At 38.6% G+C, this 20,088-nt stretch overlaps 4 protein-coding genes across 5 annotated transcripts; 2 read left to right on the plus strand and 2 right to left on the minus strand.

Moving 5' to 3' along the window:
- Positions 1 to 1,889: 1,889 nt before the first annotated feature.
- LOC136347407 (monocarboxylate transporter 7-like) lies at positions 1,890 to 4,851 on the plus strand. 2 transcript variants are annotated; one of them, XM_066297370.1, is made up of 7 exons: positions 1,890 to 2,079; positions 2,140 to 2,410; positions 2,869 to 3,031; positions 3,189 to 3,304; positions 3,364 to 3,771; positions 3,826 to 4,014; positions 4,149 to 4,851. In XM_066297370.1, the coding sequence occupies exons 1-7, from the start codon at positions 1,966 to 1,968 to the stop codon at positions 4,280 to 4,282; spliced, it is 1,395 nt and encodes a 464-aa protein (XP_066153467.1). In that variant the 5' UTR covers positions 1,890 to 1,965; the 3' UTR covers positions 4,283 to 4,851. The 2 variants fall into 2 exon arrangements, with proteins under 2 accessions (XP_066153467.1, XP_066153477.1); XM_066297380.1 differs by having other exon boundaries at positions 1,907 to 2,079; positions 2,132 to 2,410.
- Positions 4,470 to 7,645, minus strand: LOC136347315 (protein CASC3-like). The gene is made up of 10 exons (XM_066297202.1): positions 7,485 to 7,645; positions 7,028 to 7,335; positions 6,883 to 6,978; positions 6,715 to 6,828; positions 6,262 to 6,425; positions 6,121 to 6,211; positions 5,708 to 6,065; positions 5,459 to 5,648; positions 5,131 to 5,408; positions 4,470 to 5,082 (listed from the first exon to the last, which is right to left on the minus strand). The coding sequence occupies exons 1-10, from the start codon at positions 7,527 to 7,529 to the stop codon at positions 4,894 to 4,896; spliced, it is 1,833 nt and encodes a 610-aa protein (XP_066153299.1). The 5' UTR covers positions 7,530 to 7,645; the 3' UTR covers positions 4,470 to 4,893.
- Positions 7,646 to 8,111: 466 nt separating this feature from the next.
- Positions 8,112 to 10,603, plus strand: LTV1 (LTV1 ribosome biogenesis factor). The gene is made up of 5 exons (XM_066297416.1): positions 8,112 to 8,252; positions 8,322 to 8,535; positions 8,582 to 9,348; positions 10,056 to 10,197; positions 10,353 to 10,603. Exons 1-5 carry the CDS (start codon positions 8,250 to 8,252, stop codon positions 10,568 to 10,570), a joined length of 1,344 nt encoding a protein of 447 aa, XP_066153513.1. The 5' UTR covers positions 8,112 to 8,249; the 3' UTR covers positions 10,571 to 10,603.
- Positions 10,604 to 11,070: 467 nt separating this feature from the next.
- Positions 11,071 to 19,883, minus strand: dnr1 (defense repressor 1). The gene is made up of 5 exons (XM_066297427.1): positions 19,505 to 19,883; positions 13,110 to 13,466; positions 12,645 to 13,054; positions 12,114 to 12,354; positions 11,071 to 11,940 (listed from the first exon to the last, which is right to left on the minus strand). The coding sequence occupies exons 1-5, from the start codon at positions 19,589 to 19,591 to the stop codon at positions 11,749 to 11,751; spliced, it is 1,287 nt and encodes a 428-aa protein (XP_066153524.1). The 5' UTR covers positions 19,592 to 19,883; the 3' UTR covers positions 11,071 to 11,748.
- Positions 19,884 to 20,088: the final 205 nt, after the last annotated feature.

The raw sequence follows: 20,088 nt of genomic DNA on the forward strand, positions 1-20,088 counted from the left end.
CGGAAAAACTTTTTTAATTAAAAAAATAAACTGTTTTTGCTCTGTATTTTTAAAAAATAATGATTCACTAAGGCGTAGCACTTCGTCGCTTATTGGAGCTGTGGGAACAGAAAAGCGACTGTCCCACCTGATGAAAGCTGCCAGAACGGAGAATATATCCCTGGTCACAAAATGAGCAATAAAAATGACGTTGATCATTGCTGCTACCTGTGAAGTAGTGAAGCCTCCCTCGAATATTATTGAACGGATGATGGCGAAAAAGTCACGTCTACTGTAAAGCTCAGTGACAGCCTTAAGACCACATTGAGGTACTTCGCGTCAGTCAATAAGTATAGGACCAAAGATTGCCACAGTTCCCATTTAGCAATTACATTAACCGCAAAATAAATTCACCAGAAGAATTTATCTTTATTTATCGATCCAGGCGACGTCACCTTTTCTCAGAAATTTGTAGGAATTTTTACAATTACCCATGAAAAAACTTATAGTATTGTAGGTGCTAGAAATCGGAGTAATGCCGCTAGTGACATCTCCAGTCTTCGACAAAAAAATCATTGAAGATTATCCTAAACCCCGTTAGGGAGACAAATGTCACCATCTATTATCACAAAATAAACTGAAGAAAGAGGCGATGATCTCTCATCATGATTAGAGAGGCCGCCACTACGATCATGTAGTCCCAGCTGCCATCTGGAGGTGACAGTTTGTATTGCTGTACTTTACATGCCATCTCGCGAAGAATGATTAACTAGCAGACGTTACATTGTTTAATACATTTTTGCGGTGGTATTGAACTTATCAAGATGTACTCAATGTATATATTATACTGACAATTAAGTAAAAATAATCAAAAGCACTTCGTCGATTAAACGGGATTTATGAGAATTATGCACAAGCAAGTTAGCTACGAATGATAAGGCTTTTCAAGTACTTTTAACGACGTTTATGGGCCTCTTTAGTTGTTCCAACAGCATTACTAATACAATTAATTAGACATTCACTTTCTATGAGACTCGGCTGAGACGAGCTTCCTCTTTTTTAACTGATATGCCTTCAAATTCCGTTCTTATCGAACTAATAAAATAATAATAAACTAAATAATTCACTCGCAGACTTATATACCATCGATGGTCTTTTCATCTCGATTCTATCTATACTATTTACAGAAAAAATGAATTTAAATACCTATAGATTGCACGTATCTACTGGGTGAAACAATATTAAGAAACGCCTTGGAACGTTGGTTTATATGCCCTCTCGAAGATTATTGGCTACACACACTCCCGTTGAACATTGGAGTCGTTGACTGGTCGGTCGATTATGTAATCCCGCCTCCGTGTTAAGAAGGCCACGCCACGTTGAAGTCTTGGTTTTTTCTATGAGCGCTAGGTGACGCTTAAAATGGCATTCAAAATCCTCAATTCCAGAAACCATAAGATATTTTTTGAGAACATATGTAAAACATTTATAAGAAAAAGATGCAATGTGGAGCCGCTTTTGTATAGCTTCCCCGACAGGAGGAAATGAAAGAGAAAAGAGAGAGGAAGGGGGAGAAACAGAGAAGAATAACATGGTTGGCAGGAGGGGTTCGACGACTTAGACACTCTTCTTTGGTTGTGGGCCAAGATGAAACGGTCCTTCTGATTGTGAAATAAGCAAGTCGTTTTTATTCCCTATTAATTGCAATAAAATCAGTGTATTTTACATGTTTATTATTACTACATATACGTTCAATAATTAAATATTAAGCAGATCTTTTGTTAGCCCTAAGAAAAACCATTTAATTATTCGAACTATCTTCGCACAGATCTTATTAAGCCTTAAAACACAAAGCAAACACGTAGTAAGACATATGTATAACAATAAGATAACATACTTATTTTGTTATTTATATTCACCCATTGTTCAATCTAATAAGATAAGTGATAGTATAGTCTTCTTGGCAACTGAAAAGAAATAAGTGAAATGGAGCCTCAAAACAAGAAAACATCTACATCGACTGGGCACAATTTGTACGAGCTGCAAGCACCAGATGGAGGTTGGGGGTATATGGTAGCAGGCTCATGTACTATTCTCATGGTAATTCCCACTATTTCCTTGATATAGTTAAATTCAATGGTGAAAAGAGAAGTTTTGCAGATAATCTCTTTGATACCAACAGCGGGCTTTGGCCTCGTTTTCGGAGAGTTTTTGAGGGAATTAGGGGATGAAGCTGGAGGCATCACCTGGATCACCGGATCTTACAACACCATCAATTCTTTCACGGGTCTGTTGGCGGGGATCCTCTTAAATAAATATTCCTACAGAAAAGTGGGTTTGTTGGGTAGTATTCTGTTTTTTATGGGTGCTGTAGCAATGATTTTTGCGAAGAATCTAGTGCAGATGGTACTCTTTTTTGGGCTATTTCAAGGTACTAATTCCACTATACCTTTAACACCTTATATTATTACAATAATTTTCATTAGAGCAATCTATGTATTCTTGATGTGATGGTGAAAAAAAGATCTATTGCTTTGTTGTAGCGTAACAAATACCATTCTGCAGATACTTACAATAATTTAGCAAACTTATAGGCATATATTCCCTGAAGGGGATAATTTAGGTTTCAATCGTGAACTAAATATTTCAAAAACTAGAAGAAGCGTAGAAAAAAAATATGACCATTCAAAATTCAACTTTTTGTATCTCACTAATATGGGGTTTTCCGAACAATATTTGTATGAATCGTATAAATATGAGCCGAAGATTTATTTTTTATAATTCTTCTACACATCGAATTATTATAAAAATTATTAAGAAACGATCCATTCATTTCTGAAATTATGGTAAAGGGATATTGATGGTAAACAAGTGCTATGTGGTTCTTAGGGGTGGGTTTTGGGCTAATTCTACCCTCTGTGATGTCCGCCTTCAATTCCTATTTCGACAAAAAGATGAGTCTGATGATGAATGCTACTCAAACCATAACGGTGATCTTTAATATTGCCATTCCTCACCTCCTCACGTGGTGCATGGAGACTCTAGGATACAGGTTAGATTTCACACGGTCGCTTACCTAAAAGTGTCCGTCCATTCATAATAAAATTAAATTGAAAGTTTTCCTGCACATCCTAGAAATACTTCAGTGCCATTGGCACCCATATGCAGGGTGTTCGCAAACAATTAAAAAAAAAACATCACTGTTTCAGAGGGACTTTAATTTTCATAGCTGGCTGCTGTGGCCTCTGTGTTCCAGCTGTAGCAGTGCTACAACCAGTTGAATCACACATGAAAAAGCTGCCAATAACCAGCATCAACAATGTTGGTAAGTATTATTCAAACCCCCAATATTGGCACCAACATATTATCATTCCATGTTCACAGAGATCCCAGTGGAGGAACCTTTGATGGAACAGGATTTGAAAGTAACTCCTTATCAAAAGAGGCACTCAGTGGTTTCGGTCAGAGACTGCATTGCTTCAGTGAGTACAATAAATGACAAAGACTATTCTTCCTCCTTGGACTTTCATCTCCTGAAAAGTCCAAAATACCTCAATATCACCTTTGGTCTCGGTCTCGGATTTATAGGGGATATTGCCTTCATCACTATAGTTCCCATGATTCTCACCAATCAAGGTTTCACTTCTCAAGACATAGCATTTATGCTGGCAGTTTTCTTCGTTTGCGACCTTCTTTCCCGTATCCTCTTAACCATTGTCTCCTATTTCATGACCCTCAGAAACAGAATGGTATTTTTGGTGACTGCAGCTCTTATAGCCATCACCAGAGTTGGTGAGAAGAACCACTATAATTTTCATTTCCTTGGTTTCATATAAAATTTTGCAGCATTTTCCCTAAAAAATGATTACATGTGGGAATTGGGGATTCTAGGGGTTCTAGGTTTTCTCAGATGCTTTATAATGACCCCCATACCGTTGGTGCTAGCGGAGGAGTATCCCACCAAGTTTTCAACAGCTTTTTCATTATCGATGGTGGTGGGCGGGTTTGTCACCTTAATAATGTCGATAATTATGAGTAAGTAACACTGCTTTCAATGTATAAAGTTCAGGAAGTGCACATAGAAATTCTTACTTGTTTAATATTGCCTCCGTCCAATATTATTCTAGTACTTAAACCATTTTGTTCATGTTCCTGATTGTTTCTTTTAGACTTGGTGATGAAATATACAGGGAATGATATTCTCTTGTGTCAGATTCTCACGCTGGGTTATACACTGTGTGTCGTTTGTTGGACCATCGAGTTAACTTGCTGTAAGAACAAAAACAACGAAAGAAAAAAATAATTATATTGTTGTTTGCGCGGTTTAAGATATCTATTGTTGTAAAAATACTAAATTAGTTAAATATATTTTTTTGTTTTTTGTCTGCTCTAAACTGGCCACACCTTACTTATAAAAGGTGGATATGCAGCCAATCAGCAACTTAATATAATTCAATGGAGCGGAGTTTGATGTAAGACACCTACCTATGTAAGGTAATGGTATTTATTATTTATTCATCATAGTAATTTATCATAAATCGAAAAAATCTACTTAAATAAATACATTATCGATTATATCAATACACAAAATGTTTAATCATATCGACAACTTGATAAACGATATTTATTAAAAGTAAAGGGTGATCATTAGAAAAACCTCAAGTTGGTGGTGAAATATCAGAGGCACGTCTTGGATAAATTTATCTGTTAGTTTTCAGTGGGATACTTGAGGGTAAATATTAAAGGTCATAATCAACACCATATGTTTACGGCGCAATGCTTACAGCGAGATTTTTTTTTTAATGATCACCCATTTTATATATGTGACAACAAGCGCTTTTTGAATGAAAAAAAAATTACTAAAAAAAACAATCACTATCTCTCATTGAATCCCACGTACACCAGCAACCAATCTCATTCTTTCTCTTGCAAGTCGCTCCCCCCAAACTCTTCTCCTTGCCCGTCCCTAAAATCAATGGGGGCCACAATAGGAATGGCTGCCTTCGGCCTTTTTTGAAACGCAGTAGCTCTTTGCGCCATTTGCTGGTCGGCTGAGTAATAGGTAATCCCTCCTTGGGGCTGGTACAACTCTGCCGGCTGCGTCTGTGTATACAGTTAATTTCTGTCCTTTTTTTTCTAAAAATTTCTTACCACAGGATTGAATTGTCCTTGAAATCCAAAAGGAGGCTGTGCTTGTGTAACGTAGCTGACAATTTGCGGTTGGGAGGGCGGAGCTGCAATGAAAGGCGGTGGAGCAGCTTGCATATATGCAGGTGGAGGCGGCGGGGCAGCGAAAGCTGTAGGCGGCGCAAAGGGGGTTTGAAGTAAGGCGGCAGGAGCCGCACTTACTGGTACTTGCGGAGCTACTAGAGTCGGTGGCGGTAAAATTGGTTGTTGAGTCGCTGGAGGCGGCGCCGTTGAGTTGTAATCTGCATGTTTAACGCTCAAATATTAAAAAGAAAAATAAAGAGATTTTTACCGCTAGGATAGAAACTAAAACCTGCCGACGCAGGAGGTGTTGCAGTCTCAGGAAGGGAGCGCTGGCGCATTGAGCTGTATCTCTTTGAGCCTTTAGCTTCGCCCGCTTGTAAGCGGGGCGGAACACTTCCCTGTCGATTCTGATTGGCTGTCGTTGGACCGCTTTTGTTCCCGCCTTTATACACGCCATCCTAAATAAAACAATTTTAAAACAGTACAAATAACAACAAAAGAATAATCCTAAACTAACCTGAATATCCAGCTGATTAATTTCTTTCTCCAACTCTGCGATTTGATTGGCGCCACTGCTTTTATTGATGAAATTCTGTGACTGTATGTAACCACCTTTAGGAGGTGGTACCTTCTGCGTGTCGCTGCGTTTTGCCCTTTCTTGCCGTGTCTTTGCAGTGAATCCCCGATAGTCCGAATCTTTAATCTCTCGTTTCGGTTTAACGATCCGCCCGGTTCCTACCCGGTTCGGAGCCTGGCTCAATCGCCCGTGCTCAGATGGGCTGTTCTCCAGCGGCTGTCTTTTACTAGTCTGTTTAAACTGTTCCGATTGGTGAGTTTCCACCAGCTGTTGCTGTTGGTCATGTTTCAAGTCGCGGCTATAAACACAAAGCGAATTTATAATTAATGTTATTTTCTAAAGGTAATAGTTACCGTTCCAACGACTTGCGCGATTGAAGATCGTTTTCCTTTAAGTCTTGTTCCTCTCGGTTTGATTCCGGGGAGGCGGAGCGGTTATTCCGTCCTTAAAATATATTGTAAAAAAAAAGTTAAGGCTAAGTCTATAGGACTTACTACCACCCAATGGGGGGAACTCTTCGCTGTTTTCCTCGTTTTCATTACTGTCTCCACTAAGTTTTTGCCGGGGCTTTCTATTCCCCCTAGTAGGCCGCGATTGGGGAGGTTTTGAGTAGGCGTCTTCATCTTCCCAGTTCCGTGTGTATTTATTTGGACCTCGGCTAGACAATTTTTGAAGATTTTATCAGTTTTTGGAAAAGTATAAATTAAAAAAAAATAAGTTGAGTTTTTACACTGTTATTTTCTACTAATACCTCTAAAAAGCATACAATTGGACTTTTAATAATTAATATGTATTAAATAAATTAAAAAAATAAATAAATATACAGTTGTTGTTCCATACTTCGAACTGCAAATAATTACTATTACTTCTTACCTGCCTCGTCTAAGCAAGAAAATTGATACAATTATTATAAATTAGTGACTAATTAAAAAAATTCTTGAACTCACCCATAACGCCTGCGCCTTCGGGCTCTGGGGGGACCCTCCTCATTACGAATATCATATCCATAAATTGCTATAAGTTCAGAACGGGATTTGGGCATTTGTTCTTGGTCATTAAACCTAAAAAATCCCCTTTTCAAGCAAGAAAAACAGCACCTCAAAACCTCAATTTACCTATCATGAGACCACTTCTCTTTTTTATCCTGCCACACCTTCTTTTTGGTATCCTTGTCCCCTTTTTCACTTTCAGGATCCTCCTCATTTTGACCCCTATAGACAAGAAAATTATTGATGCTTAACTAACATTGGAGATACATACGCGTCCTCAGCAGTGCGATCATCATGCTCATAAAAAGTCCCCCGCTTGGGGATATACTGTGGATTTTTCTTGTCCTCATCATCGTCCACTTTTTTCTGAGGTGCACTTTCTTGTCCATCACCCTCCTCCCGCTCCAGGCGAACACTTTCCTCACTGCCAGAATGAGAGTCAAGTCCTGAGGCCTTCGAGCGTACTTTGACCACCACCTCGTCGTCTTCATCACTGTAACTATCCACACTATCATATTCAGAGTTGTCTGAAGACGTCTTGGGGTCCTTAAGCCCTGGAGCAACCCCCTTGAAGTTCTCCTGCAAGATCATGGTACACTATAAGCTGCGTATGCAGGGCAGTCAAGGTGAAACTGCCGAATTGCGGTGAAGGTGCTCCACTTCGTGAACTTGCGACCCAGATTGCTGCAGTGGCTGCTCTCACTTTTTCAAGCCCGTTAGTCGCTTACCTGACTTTTTTCCGTTAGGACGTTGCTGTCTAGTACATCGTCCATGATGGGGCTGCGTTAAGTCCCGAGATTTGGGGCTCCTTGGAGGTTTTTTCTTGAGAAATAATGCAAAAAGTGACTGCTTTGTTTTGTTCCTTGGGATTATGGAATTTTCACTGATTCAATTACGATCCGTGACGGAATCGAAATAAGTTTGTCTCAAGTTTTGTTGACAGTGAGAGAGAGAAAGAGTGATGATCGGTTTAACACACTTTTGATTGAATAGTTGTCAGGTTTCTAGGGTTAGGTTCAAAATATTTTTGATATATGATGCCAGTTACGAGCACATTTGCAATTTGGAGTTTCAAAAATGCCAAATTTTGGTTACATTTCTATTTTTAAGTCTTAAATATATCTCAAAATGTAAATTAAATTTTTCAAAAAGTCTAGCTAACTTGTTATCTCATTAAATTCAAATCTTGGCAAGAATTATCACTCTTTAACATGTTGGACCATCCTGCACCTGACGTTGCCACATTTCCAGCGTTACGTTTTTTTTATCTTAAAACATAATATATCAAAAAAAATTTATCCTCTGAACTGACACTGTCATTTTCATTCTTTTGACATTCTCTAATAAACACGTGCCTGAATTTAGTAAATAATAGAATTTCTTCGTTATCAATAATTTCCATGAAAACTACATAAAACATCCCATTTGAGACCCAGTACACTCTCCTAATACTCCACTTTTTAGTACCTAATACTTTTAACGCAAATTCCATAATGGTAATAATCCTCTCAATTTAAGCACTTTTTAAAATATTTTTCACCCTGGATTTTTCCTTTATATTGTAGCCCAAAAAACAGAAGAAACTAAAAGGGGTGACTTTTCAACTAGTCCATCGCAGCCAACAAGACCCCCTGGTGGCAGATGAGACAGCTCCCCAAAGAGTACTGTTGCCTGTCTCATCAAAAGAATTCAAGGCCGACAGAGAAAAACGGCTTGAAGAGCAGCACAAATATGGAATATACTTTGATGATGACTACAACTATTTGCAGCACCTTAAAGGTAAATTTAAACAAAGTTATGAGCATAAATTTATTAGCAAAAATAGCTCAGGATGATCATGAAATGGAGTGGCCACAACATATTGAAACAGTCTTAGAGAATCGCAGGCAAGACCAAGCTAAAGAGAAGCTTAAACTGCCTTCTTCAGTGTTTGCCTCAAAAGTAGAGGAGGAGATTGGAATGTTAAATAAAGCAACTCCAGTATTAGGACCCCAATTGCATTTAGATCCAGATGTGGTAGCAGCTATGGATGAGGATTTTGACTATGACAACCCTGATAACCAGCTTGAAGACAATTTTGTTGAGTTAGCACAAGGAATAGCTTCGGATAATGAGTTTAATGAAGAAGATGAAGATAATTATTGTGATTCAGATGATGCTCTAGATGAAATAGGGTCACTCAAAGACCCATTTTTAATGGAAGAAACCAAGTCTCGCTTCACAAATTACTCTATGACAAGCTCAGTAATGAAGAGAAACAATCAATTGTCTCTTTTGGATGAACGCTTTGAAAAAATGTACCAGTGTTATGATGAGCATGAAATAGGTGCTTTGGACACTGAAGAGATTGAAGGGCATGTGCCTGAGTCATCTGAGATGCTACTCAAATATGCAGAAGAGTTTGAGAAGCATCAAAAGAGAGACCTTTTGGATAAAGAGAGAGTTATGAGGCAGCTACAAAAGGACTCTGATGAAGACTGGGAGGAAATGAGGCAAGTGGAAATCAATGAGGAAGAAAAGTGGGATTGTGAGACCATACTTAGCACATACTCAAATCAATACAATCATCCAAAGATCATCAAAGAACCCTTAGTAAGTTGTTTTTCTTATCAATCTGACATGTTTGAGTGCCATTTTGTGGTTGTTGTTATTTGTCTATGATTATTTTGATTTTCCTATTACCGTCAGTAATACTTAAATCAAAAACACAAAAAACAGAAACTAAAATAGACAGAAAAATTTCCATTTTTTGAGACTTAAATCACATGCAGTGGAACGTAATGAGTTTGTCAAAACTCCGGAATTAAATCAGTTGAGGAAGCTCGGAACTTTTATAATTAAAACCGGGATAAAAAGTCGTTAAAATTTCAAAACTTCCAAGCATCAGTGTATACCAAGGGACCTGCAAGGGCTGAATATTAAACCTCAATTATTATTATCTTTATTGGAGTCTAAAATGAGTTTTGTTTGTCTTTCTTTTAGGCGGTATTAGCTTATCTTTTTAGCTAGACATTTTTTGTTGTAAGTAACGAAAAATGAGCTTAAAACGAATACTTATTTGAGGTTATGTTCAGTGCTTATGTGAAATCATATGACCTCACGCTCAATGATATGGGCCATCTTACATTATCTAATTTTCTTAAAATGAATCTGTAGAATTTACAAATAAAATTTTTGGTTTACTTAAAGGAAAACTGAATAAAAGTTGTAAAAAATGAAGTTTTGCAAGGGGCCTTCGCCCACATTGTTGATTTTTTTTCTAGTTTTTCGCGTTGTGTTTACACCAATTTATATTGCAGAAAAATAAAATCAAAGTCGACAATAAAACCGGAATTCCCAAAAATGTATTGGACAGCAACAAACTAACAATCAACACGCTGAACCAATTCGACGAACAGAACTCCTTCAATTCTCCTTATTCAGGCTCCAACTCCATTACCGGTGATTATGTGTTATTAAATGCCAGGAAAACGAAACAAAAGTCACAATAATATTATAGCACCTATTCGCCATTTTATATAATTTCTATTGCTTTGTTTTCCTTGTGTTTTGCACCCAATAGCCATTTTGTACTTATGACATTCTTCTGATTTTAGGTCTGTCGGTTATATCTCAGTTAACAGCACTCTCGATTAGGAATAAAGGGGAATCTAGCGCAGAGAAAAAGGAGAGGAAGAATGCCCTGAAGGAGTACCGGAGGGAAAGGAGGTTGGAGAAGAAGATAAACACGCACGCGTTCAAAGAGGAAATGAAGCGGCAGGTTAAGATTGGTATTAACAACCGGAATAATGTGCAAGGGAATAAGATTTTATGATAAAATATTGAAAATAAAGCGCTTTTTAATTAATGAGATTACATGGGGTAAATACCCTCTTTAATCAAGAATTTTATCATAAAGAAAGGTGAAAGGGTTATCCCTTGTTTGCCATAAATTGCATAATTCCATATCGCCCGCTGAAAAGAAAGCCTAAATATTGTAATGTTAGCAATATGAGACCGGTTGTCCGGCCATTTTTGGACTCTTCGGCTGATTTCTTGTTTTCGTAATGGCTTATCTATATTGACCTCTGAAACGTGATAAATATGAACGATTAATTATCGCGAAAACAACAGTTTTTTTGTAGGAAAATTCGAGAATTTGGGTAGTAATGACTTCTTGCGTTTAAGTGTCAAAACAGTTTTTGGGAGCATATGGAAATGTGACTGGTGTTTTTCTCATAATGGTACCACAAGACACCATTTAACGATATGAAATGAATGCAACGTTGTCATAACTCTATTTTATTGCTTTAAAATAGGAAATAAAAGAGCAAATTCAATAAACAATGAAATTTCGAATTTATTCAATATAAATATCAAATCAACGAAATTCTCTGATAGATCCAACTATTTCTCATAAACTTAATCATAGATTTTATACATTAACTTCGTCAGTAAAAAACAACTAAAACTATGAATGCATTGGGAATATCACAAAATGAAAGTTAAACCTACTAACACAGATCAGGGGGGGCGCAATTTGCGCACACATTTACCTTATTAATACAAAATACTTTTTTTACATGGATGTGCAGATTCTAGTTATTCCAAATTGGCCGCTGGGACCGGTATCATTGTCACATGTTGCCAGCGCGCCTTGTGACGTAAGAGTGCCACCTCCCGACAGCGCTGCCGTTATCAACACACACAAAATTGCATTGATAATAGTTAATACAAATACAAACACGACTATAATAATTATTATAACTCTATGGGACTTACATTTACATATATTCGTAGATAATTAAGTATCTATATTGTCAAAAACGGTAGTTTGGCCCCTTCACATTATAGACTTTTGATTGACATTATAACTGTCAAAAAATAGGGAGAAAATAGGGAAAAACGAAGGAGCCACATCAGTCGAGACATAGGAGAGAAAGGAGAGGGCTGAACATAACCTCAATGTGAGGGATCTAACGGGGGAGATCAAGATAGTCGCCGGGAAGGAGACTACCACGAGGGCATGTAGAGTTTCTGGGCCTGTGCGATCTCGCTGCGACACAGAGGACATCTGTCAATGCGCGCGGCACATGCCGAGCAGGCCACCACGTGCGCGCACGGCAAAAACACCGAATCCAGCCGGTTGTCCATGCAGATTTTACACGTCATCGCTTCGATGAATCGGTTCAGCTTTTCGGAGTCCTAGAAACAAAAAAATGCTGCGATAAAATACAAGTTGACAGCTTAAAATCGCCACGTTAATTCGCCCTTTTTGGTGTTTAAGTTATTCTGACTTGTGACATTGAGAATGTGGCATGTTATGCCCCCGCTTCTCAATAACAAAATTGACAAGAACACACAAAAGAGGTACTTACTTTGCAGTGTTCTCCGTCGCACCCGTTTTCTCCCAGAGGTTTGTCGGCCTCCAAAGCGAGTCGTGCTTGACTCTCCTGATACAGAGCGCGCCTGGCATTGTCATAGACCTCCCTGCAAGTCCTGCGAATGTCAAAAACGTATTTTTTGCCTAATGTCGAGTCTTCGTTGAAAATGGACACGATGGTGCCTTTGAGATCCCGAATGAATTGCGCTGTCACTGCACTGCGTACTGTTTCGCAACTAAAATCAAGAAGAAATATTATTCACACGGTGTTGCTAATACTTTCGTGTGATGCAGCAAAATATGAAGGTCGGTAGTAAAAAAGGGCAAAAAAATAGAAATGTTGCATATATTTATAAGTTCCGTGCAAGTGAGTTTAAAACAGATTAAATCCGTGCTCCCGGGACATTCACTTCATATAAAAGGTTAATTATTTCCTCGCCAAATCGATCCTTTGAATAAATTCATGTAGCACGCACGTGGCTCGATATTTACCATAAAAGATGAAAATTTCACAACAAAAACTCACCTATAAAACGCATGTTTCTCTGTTATTGCCCTATACAAACTGCTTGCATTATGGCTGGAATCTAGTTTCACCTCCAACAGCGATTCATTGTTTTCGCAGGAGAAATACTCCAATTTAAACATCCTGCGATGAGACGACGCACTGACGATGTTGGTAAAAGAAATAGGCTGTTTTTCCGGACTAGATTTATTATAGATGGTAATCCCATGAGGACCCACTCCCAAATAAATATTCCCCTGAGTCTTGGTAAAAACTTCCTCTCCGAAAGATTCGAAATCGGAGATTTCCTTAAGCAGCCAATACTCTGCAGTAGTGCGCTTCATCCCTCTCAGCTTCTTATGCTCGGAAATGATCATTTGAGGGAAGTCGCAGGGTTTGGGAGTCTCGCACCCACTCACAATGGTTGAAGTCTGAAGAAGAATTACCATGAAAACAATGTAACTTGCGTAATCCAGTAACACCTACCTGCATATACAAGTTATGGGGTGGATGCAGCGAATCAAAGTCCTCAGTTTCGGCTTGTGCGATGAGAGCCACTACCCGGGCCACGCCCTCCCAATCGTTAGTGAGCAGGCGCTTATCAATCAAATCGGACCGCGCATGTAAATAAAACTGGTGCCGCGTGTTGTCTTGCAGCAGTAAATGGGGCGGTACCCAGAACTTAACCCTGAGGGCCAGTCGCAAGGGGGCGGTGTGTCCGTGACAATTCACCTGTCTGTCAATGGGATTGCGAAGGTTCAGCCACAACTCCTCCCCTTTGGCGTTCTCATATTTTAGCCCAAAGTAGTCCGATTCGTTGGAGATGCCCAAATGGTTGCAGATCTAAAACAATGAAGGCGTTGATGAGGGTGTGGCTTAGCTATGATTGGTTTATGGTTTCGGGCTATTAATCGGTATTTCAGCGCATAAAAAAATAGTTTACACGTGTAGATAGTTATTTATTGATAAGAGAAAATTTATGGATGGTCACTGTTTTTATTCAATGAGGCCATAAAAAGTGCTTATACGAAGGGTGCAAAGGTTGGAAAAACACGAGTTCTGGAACGTATCAATTATTTTTATCGCTAATTATGTTTGAGGTAAATAATAACGGATTTTTGCGTAATTATCTATATTAATCTATTCATCATAACTTCTTTTAATCACTAGTGCACAGCTTAAATTTTCATTGCTTTTCACTTTCACTGTAGGAACTCCTTTTCTTTTATTTACCCATCACAACAGCTTCAATATCAATTCGACCCTGACAGATAGAGGGCCAAATAAGCGATTTAAATTGTGTCAATGAAATATATACTCAAACATTAATTCTGGCCTTTGTTTATGCTGCGAAACGTGGCTGGTGCCGTACAACACGTGATTGGCAATAGCACAGATTCCCCGGGCAAAGTCCAATCCCGAGGACCCAGTATACGTGATCAAGAGCGCACATGGAGGCCAATTACACCTAAATTAGTCATCGAAAATGTTATCTTTGACTTTATATAATCTAAAATTTTCATTGTAGTAAAAAGTTCGTCTAAGGAGTGTTAAAGAGCTGTGGAATAGGCCTGGCTTTATTGAAAAATGCAGGTGGTACCTGGCGAGGAACCCACCGCTTATTTGGACTTTGAACTCGGTTTCTCGGTATTAGCGGTAATCCGTGATTTCCTATAATCATTGGCCTCCTTACGCTTGACATTACCGCAGTTCTCATAATAATTAACCATGGGAAATTACGGTTTTGGTTCGGGTCGTGATAAATTGACGATGCTCTCAGCCTCATGCACCCATAATCAATTTTTGCGTAAACGCTCTCTCTCTTTGTGGACTTCGTACCCTCAGCACAAGGTAAACGGTGAAATCATATTTTAGGATTGTAAGCGATTATTCAACGGTGTATAGGTACATCGATAAAAGTTAATCCGCAATATAGAACAATTTTAGATCGTCATGGACTTTGGACTGCATTATTTCATCGGGCAACTTTTATTACGGCATGGGGGCTCCCAACTAAACAAACCATGTTTCAAGCAGATTTTTAAGTGAGATTTTTCGGACTTTGAACTGCCTCGCCCACGTCAAAATAATTCCGCGGGATTTGCGAGAAATTGCTCCTCGGCTGCCCAATTATCTCACATTCTCTTTTAAGTCTTAAAACAGAAAATCGTAGGTGTAGCTCGACTGGGATTTTACCCGTTGATTGAGTCCCAATTAGACCGCACTTAGGTTTACTTAAAAGTAGAATTTTAACGCTTTAATCAGCGGACGAATCTCTCGGTCATCTAAAAATATAAATGTCCGTTAATGAGGGCTTGCTCCTATGATAAAAGCAGCCCTATTAGAAGGCCATTCAAAATCTGTCTGGATTTTTGCCTCATTGCACTGGTTGCTTAAAGGCAGCTTTAAAAAAAGACTCAATTTAATTGAACAACGTACTTCGAGTATTTCTCTCGTAAATTCGACTGCAATTGCTCACGATATTGCAGAGTTTTATGTAAAAATTAGATAGTCTGCGAGTGTTCGTCTCAGAGAAAATGGCCAAGGAAAATTTCAAATTTGACGTTTGCTAAAGTAAGGTTATGCCCAATGTTGCCAAAACTACATAACCCGAATATTATTACTCAATGATAAATAACAATGAGATAGTTAAAACAGCGACTTTATGAAAAATTCGTTGTTTCAACTAAATAACAACAGCAACTGATAATTCAAATCGAGGTTGCACAGCAGTTTCTGCTAATTTTAACTTTTAATTTAAGCGCTCTGGCAATACTGCTTTTCGGCTCGCGAATTTCCTGCTATTTTTGATTTAAAATACCTTTAAAGACGTTTTAACTGAGCCATTAACCACATAAATCTACAACAGACTTTTCCAGAAAACTATTTACGGTATATCTGGAATTCAACAAAACACATTTTGGCAACGAAAATTATCTATAACAAATTTTTGCACAAAGGGCTATGACCCTCCATGGGTCAGGTTGTGGACAATATGGTGAATACAAATTTATTACACAGGGGCATTTTTCAATTATCAAAGACCCTTTCAACCAAATGATTATTGAATTTGCTTTAGATTTGATGATTACCCCTTATGAGAGGATATATCGTAAAGAATCTAGTGGAGTACGCAGTTTCTTAATGATGATATGCAAGGCCTTTTGTCACTACAAGAAAACAGGCGGACGTTAATTAGCACGAAATGGAAGATATTTTTGGTTTAACAAGGGTCATTCATTAATCACAGAAAATATTTAGTGGATCAAAGCGCGTTGTTATTCTTGTTATTGACTTAAGCAAAATCTTCCCGCTGGCTATCGCTGGGACTATTTCGCCATGTGGAGCAGGCACAAGCACCATGGTTATTTACACCAGCGGAAGTGATACCTTATTACTTTCCTTGAGAGAAATTTGAGTAGCGCAGATGAAACATTTTTCTCACTAACAAATTCATGCCTCATTTGAGACCGTTTATTATCCCCACATTCCGCTTTAAAGTCGGCTAATGGCCCCATCCGAAGGATCCCTTTTGAATCCCCCAGGATCGTTTTGAGCATTCCCAGTAATTCTGCCATTCTCATTGCCGAAGACAGATCTCCGCTATTTTCTTTTTAAGGACCGAAAACGGGCTTAATCACTTGTGCTTGCTGATTAAGTTTCCACGCAAACATAAGGGGAAATAAAGAAAATAATTAAACGAGCCAAAGTTGGTCTGAAATAGGGCCAGGCCGTCCTTCAAAGGAATAAGGGTTAATTGCTTTTTAAATTGGAGTAGAATGGTGAAACTGACATTTTTGGAACTCAAGAAGTGATCCCAAGCATTTGCCATATTGTTAACATGTAACGCAGGAAACTTTTGCGGAGGATACAGAGTTAATTAACATCCGACATATGCACTTATAAACCGTTATTAATTTGTGCGTCATTGCCGAATAAAGCTTTCAATGCAAAATAAACGATCGGGATGCAAAATATCCGGTAAAATGCGAACAGGGGCGTGATGCTTCGAACAAACAGCCTGCCAAACAAAGGATTCATTCCGATGGGAATTAATTACACACACATTGTGAGGCGGCGATCCAAATATTTGGTTTCATGCAGTTCGGGAATATCCAATAAACATTCTTCACAGCTGTGTTATGAGATGAATAACACACTGCAGCTTTCCCTTCCATTAAGCGGCTTCATCCAAGTGATAGTCGTTACTCTTAATTTGAATCCTCCTGTTCCCCAAACTTGCGGTTTTCCTATTGAAATTCAACGTATTCCTAGGCTATAGACCACCTGGCAAACCCTTCCCTCGCTCTGTTTATACATTTGTTTCCCTTCGCTAAACCGCAATGGATGCTAAATAATCATAACAAATGTAGTTTATTGTCAGCTTAATTGCATATTTTGATATGGTTATTTGCAGCTTAGCGATTTTGATTTTGCCAAAAACAACCGAAATTAGGTCATCGCAAATTGGTCGATTTGGGTTAATATGGCGAAGGTGCCTCATAATTACTCTTTTTTGGTGATACTATTGAGTTAAAAATAGACCTTATTTTTTTGCCAAAAAACGGAACAATTTAAACATCGTTGAGAATGTCCGAGAGTGTACCTGCATGTATCCACAGTTGTTATTCCCGAAAATAAACCACAATTTCCCCCTTTTGGCTTATTGAGAGCTTAAAAAGCACATAATTGAAATGCACCGCGATAAACAAGGTAATTTAAAGTTTATTCCTGGACACACAGCAACTTTTATTGCCATGCCTCATCCTGCTCTCTCTGCAGATGCTGGAGCGTTCCATCATCACAGAATAGCCCTCTGATGAGGGTTGGAAATTAGATTTTTACGTCTTTTTTTAAGGCAGAATTAATTTCAAATCCCAGTCTGCATGTCTCCGGGCACGTCCTCGAAGCGTGAACCTATTAAACAATCTTCCTACGCGGCGAGGTAAACCACGGCTCGCGTGCATGATGGCTTGGTATTTTTGGATATTCACATCCAGCAAAAACCACTTGGCAGGTCCTCAATTTTCACAAAAAAACGCAATTTTGAGATTTTCAAAAATGTCTGTGTTACTGCGTTATAAGTGTATGGACATTGGTGATTAATGAGGTGGCCTGAAGAGCATATTTTGGATCAGCTAAAATAAATGAGTCGATACTCCAAAGACTTCGATGGGGTTGCTGGTAACATTTGTTTAAAATAAGATCTTGAGAAAGCCTCTGTTGCAACGCAATTTAAAATAACGAAAACAGAAGTTTTGGGCATCGTTATGGAAAGGTGCATGAATTTGTCCCATATAGAAAAAGTGGATCTACCTTGAGTAGGGTGGGTCAAAATGAATGCTTTCACCATTAGACAGTTAACCTACCTAAACTGCGTTTTTAAAATAGAAAACCCAATATACTAGTAAATGTGCTGAAAGACAATTAAATTTCCATTAAAATAATGTACCATATGCCTATATTTCACTAATAATTACTATTTTATGTATCGCTTTTAAATATTGATGCAGAATCAAATACAATTTTGAAGTTGTCCTATCCCCTGGGCATGTATAGTAACATGGTGGACGCTCTACTGAAACTAGTATTGAGTTCTTGAAATTAAACTGCTTAAAAAATTATCCAGAAATTAACACTCCAACATTAAAAGACCTCACCAGAGTCTGCAAAAATGTTTCAATTTCCGTCTTCATTAGGCGCCATCAATATTGGGAATTAATGAAAAGGCCGGGCGGATGGCCGAATTTAATTCATTTTCAGTTGCGCAACCTTTCAGGTCTTTTTTTCGTCATTTTAAGAGGTCGTTTTTAAGATTAGCCGCTCATCACTGACCTTTAGAAACTATTTATAATTTCATAGCGATTCTTTACCACTTTATCGCTACTTGGCAACTACATACAAACTCCTTATCGCGCCTCTAAATTAATTACTTAGTTGCTAATTACATTTTTCTTGACGTGCAAAATGAAAATGAAGACTCCGAGTTGAAGGGAAGAAAAAGCGATAAAAGCTGGATGCGACTGACAACAAAGACAGTTTTAATGGCACTATCACGCCTTTAATTTCCTCTCTTGAGCGCCTGCTTTAATGTACAAAAGATTCCTTTTGCCTCCGTTTGGGGAAATAAGAAATGTATTCTTATACTATTTCTGGAAAGTACTCTCTATGACATCGTTTCATGTAAAAGGCGCGTTTAAAATTAACACGGCCAAAATGACACGTTTTTAAAAAATAATTACCAACAGCGACGTCCTTGCTGTTGCCGGCAGATTGGAGTCGAAATTGAGTCATATGCATTATTTTCCAAAATCTGGACTGTAAATAAAACTGGCGCCAGCTCCAGCCTTCAAAATAAAACTGCAACAATAATTCGCGATTGCGGAAAGGTTTTCTTGGCCCCCGGCCCAAATTAACCGATACTTTGTGCTTAATAAACAGAAAATGTAACAATTTTCCCATCATGGGGCCGAATTTAACAGTTCAAAGCTCAAGCGAATTACTCGCAGTTTATGGGGAATTTATAATTATTTTTATCACGACAGAACCTAAAGCTGACACAATAAAACACTTGAACATCGGACTTTGGACTACCTGTAGAAGGTGGACTTTGGACCCTCATGAAACGTGCTCCGCAAGTGATCGTACATCGTGCAGTGCACCGGTATAGACAATAATTTCAATTCAACGATTTTGCAGAACTTTTTCCTTTTTTATCTTTTTTTTTTTTTTTACTACCGCTGGCCAAAACAACATAACGAAGCTATATGAGGACCAAGAGAGTTTCTGCACTTTTGGCTTCTCCTCTATAATACTCCTTTTTTACTACATTTTTTGTTTGTTTCTGAGAAATAAGACAAAAAAAAGTAAAAAAAACTCACCTTTTCAAGGCATTCCTGGCCGATAGATTTGGGATCAACCCGCACCTCGAAAACGACCGAGTTGGCCTGACTAATGAGGCACCACATGTTCCCTCGGGAAGGCAAAATAATGGAGCGTGCACGTCTTACTCACGAAACGCTTAAAGTCACTCAGAATTCTTCGTTTTCTCTGAAAAACAACGCAAAATCCTCAGAATCACGCACTGCCGTACTAATCAACAGATCGTGTGTGTTTGATCGAGCGATGCCATGGAACCGCGGGCGACTGCTTTTGTTTTGTTGTTGCGACCAACGTTGCCACGTTGCCTTTAACCTCATGAAAACCATCAAATAACTGCTAAAGCAATTGGCTCTCCACAAGAGTCTTCCGAAGAGCTTATAGCAACTGCGCTTCCCCCATTAACGACATGCCGCCCATTTCGCATCTCGTTTCTCTCTCCTTGGAGAGGCGCAGCAACCATAAGAATACATTTTCTTTGCTTGCTGCGCAGCTCCCTTTACAGCTGTTCTCAATCCGATGTACATGATGATGAGGTACCTTGGAGTCTGGCACGACGCTGTTCTGGCAAATTTCTACCTCAAGT

The sequence above is a fragment of the Euwallacea fornicatus genome, chromosome 2 (assembly GCF_040115645.1).
Source record: "Euwallacea fornicatus isolate EFF26 chromosome 2, ASM4011564v1, whole genome shotgun sequence".
NCBI lineage: Eukaryota > Metazoa > Arthropoda > Insecta > Coleoptera > Curculionidae > Euwallacea > Euwallacea fornicatus.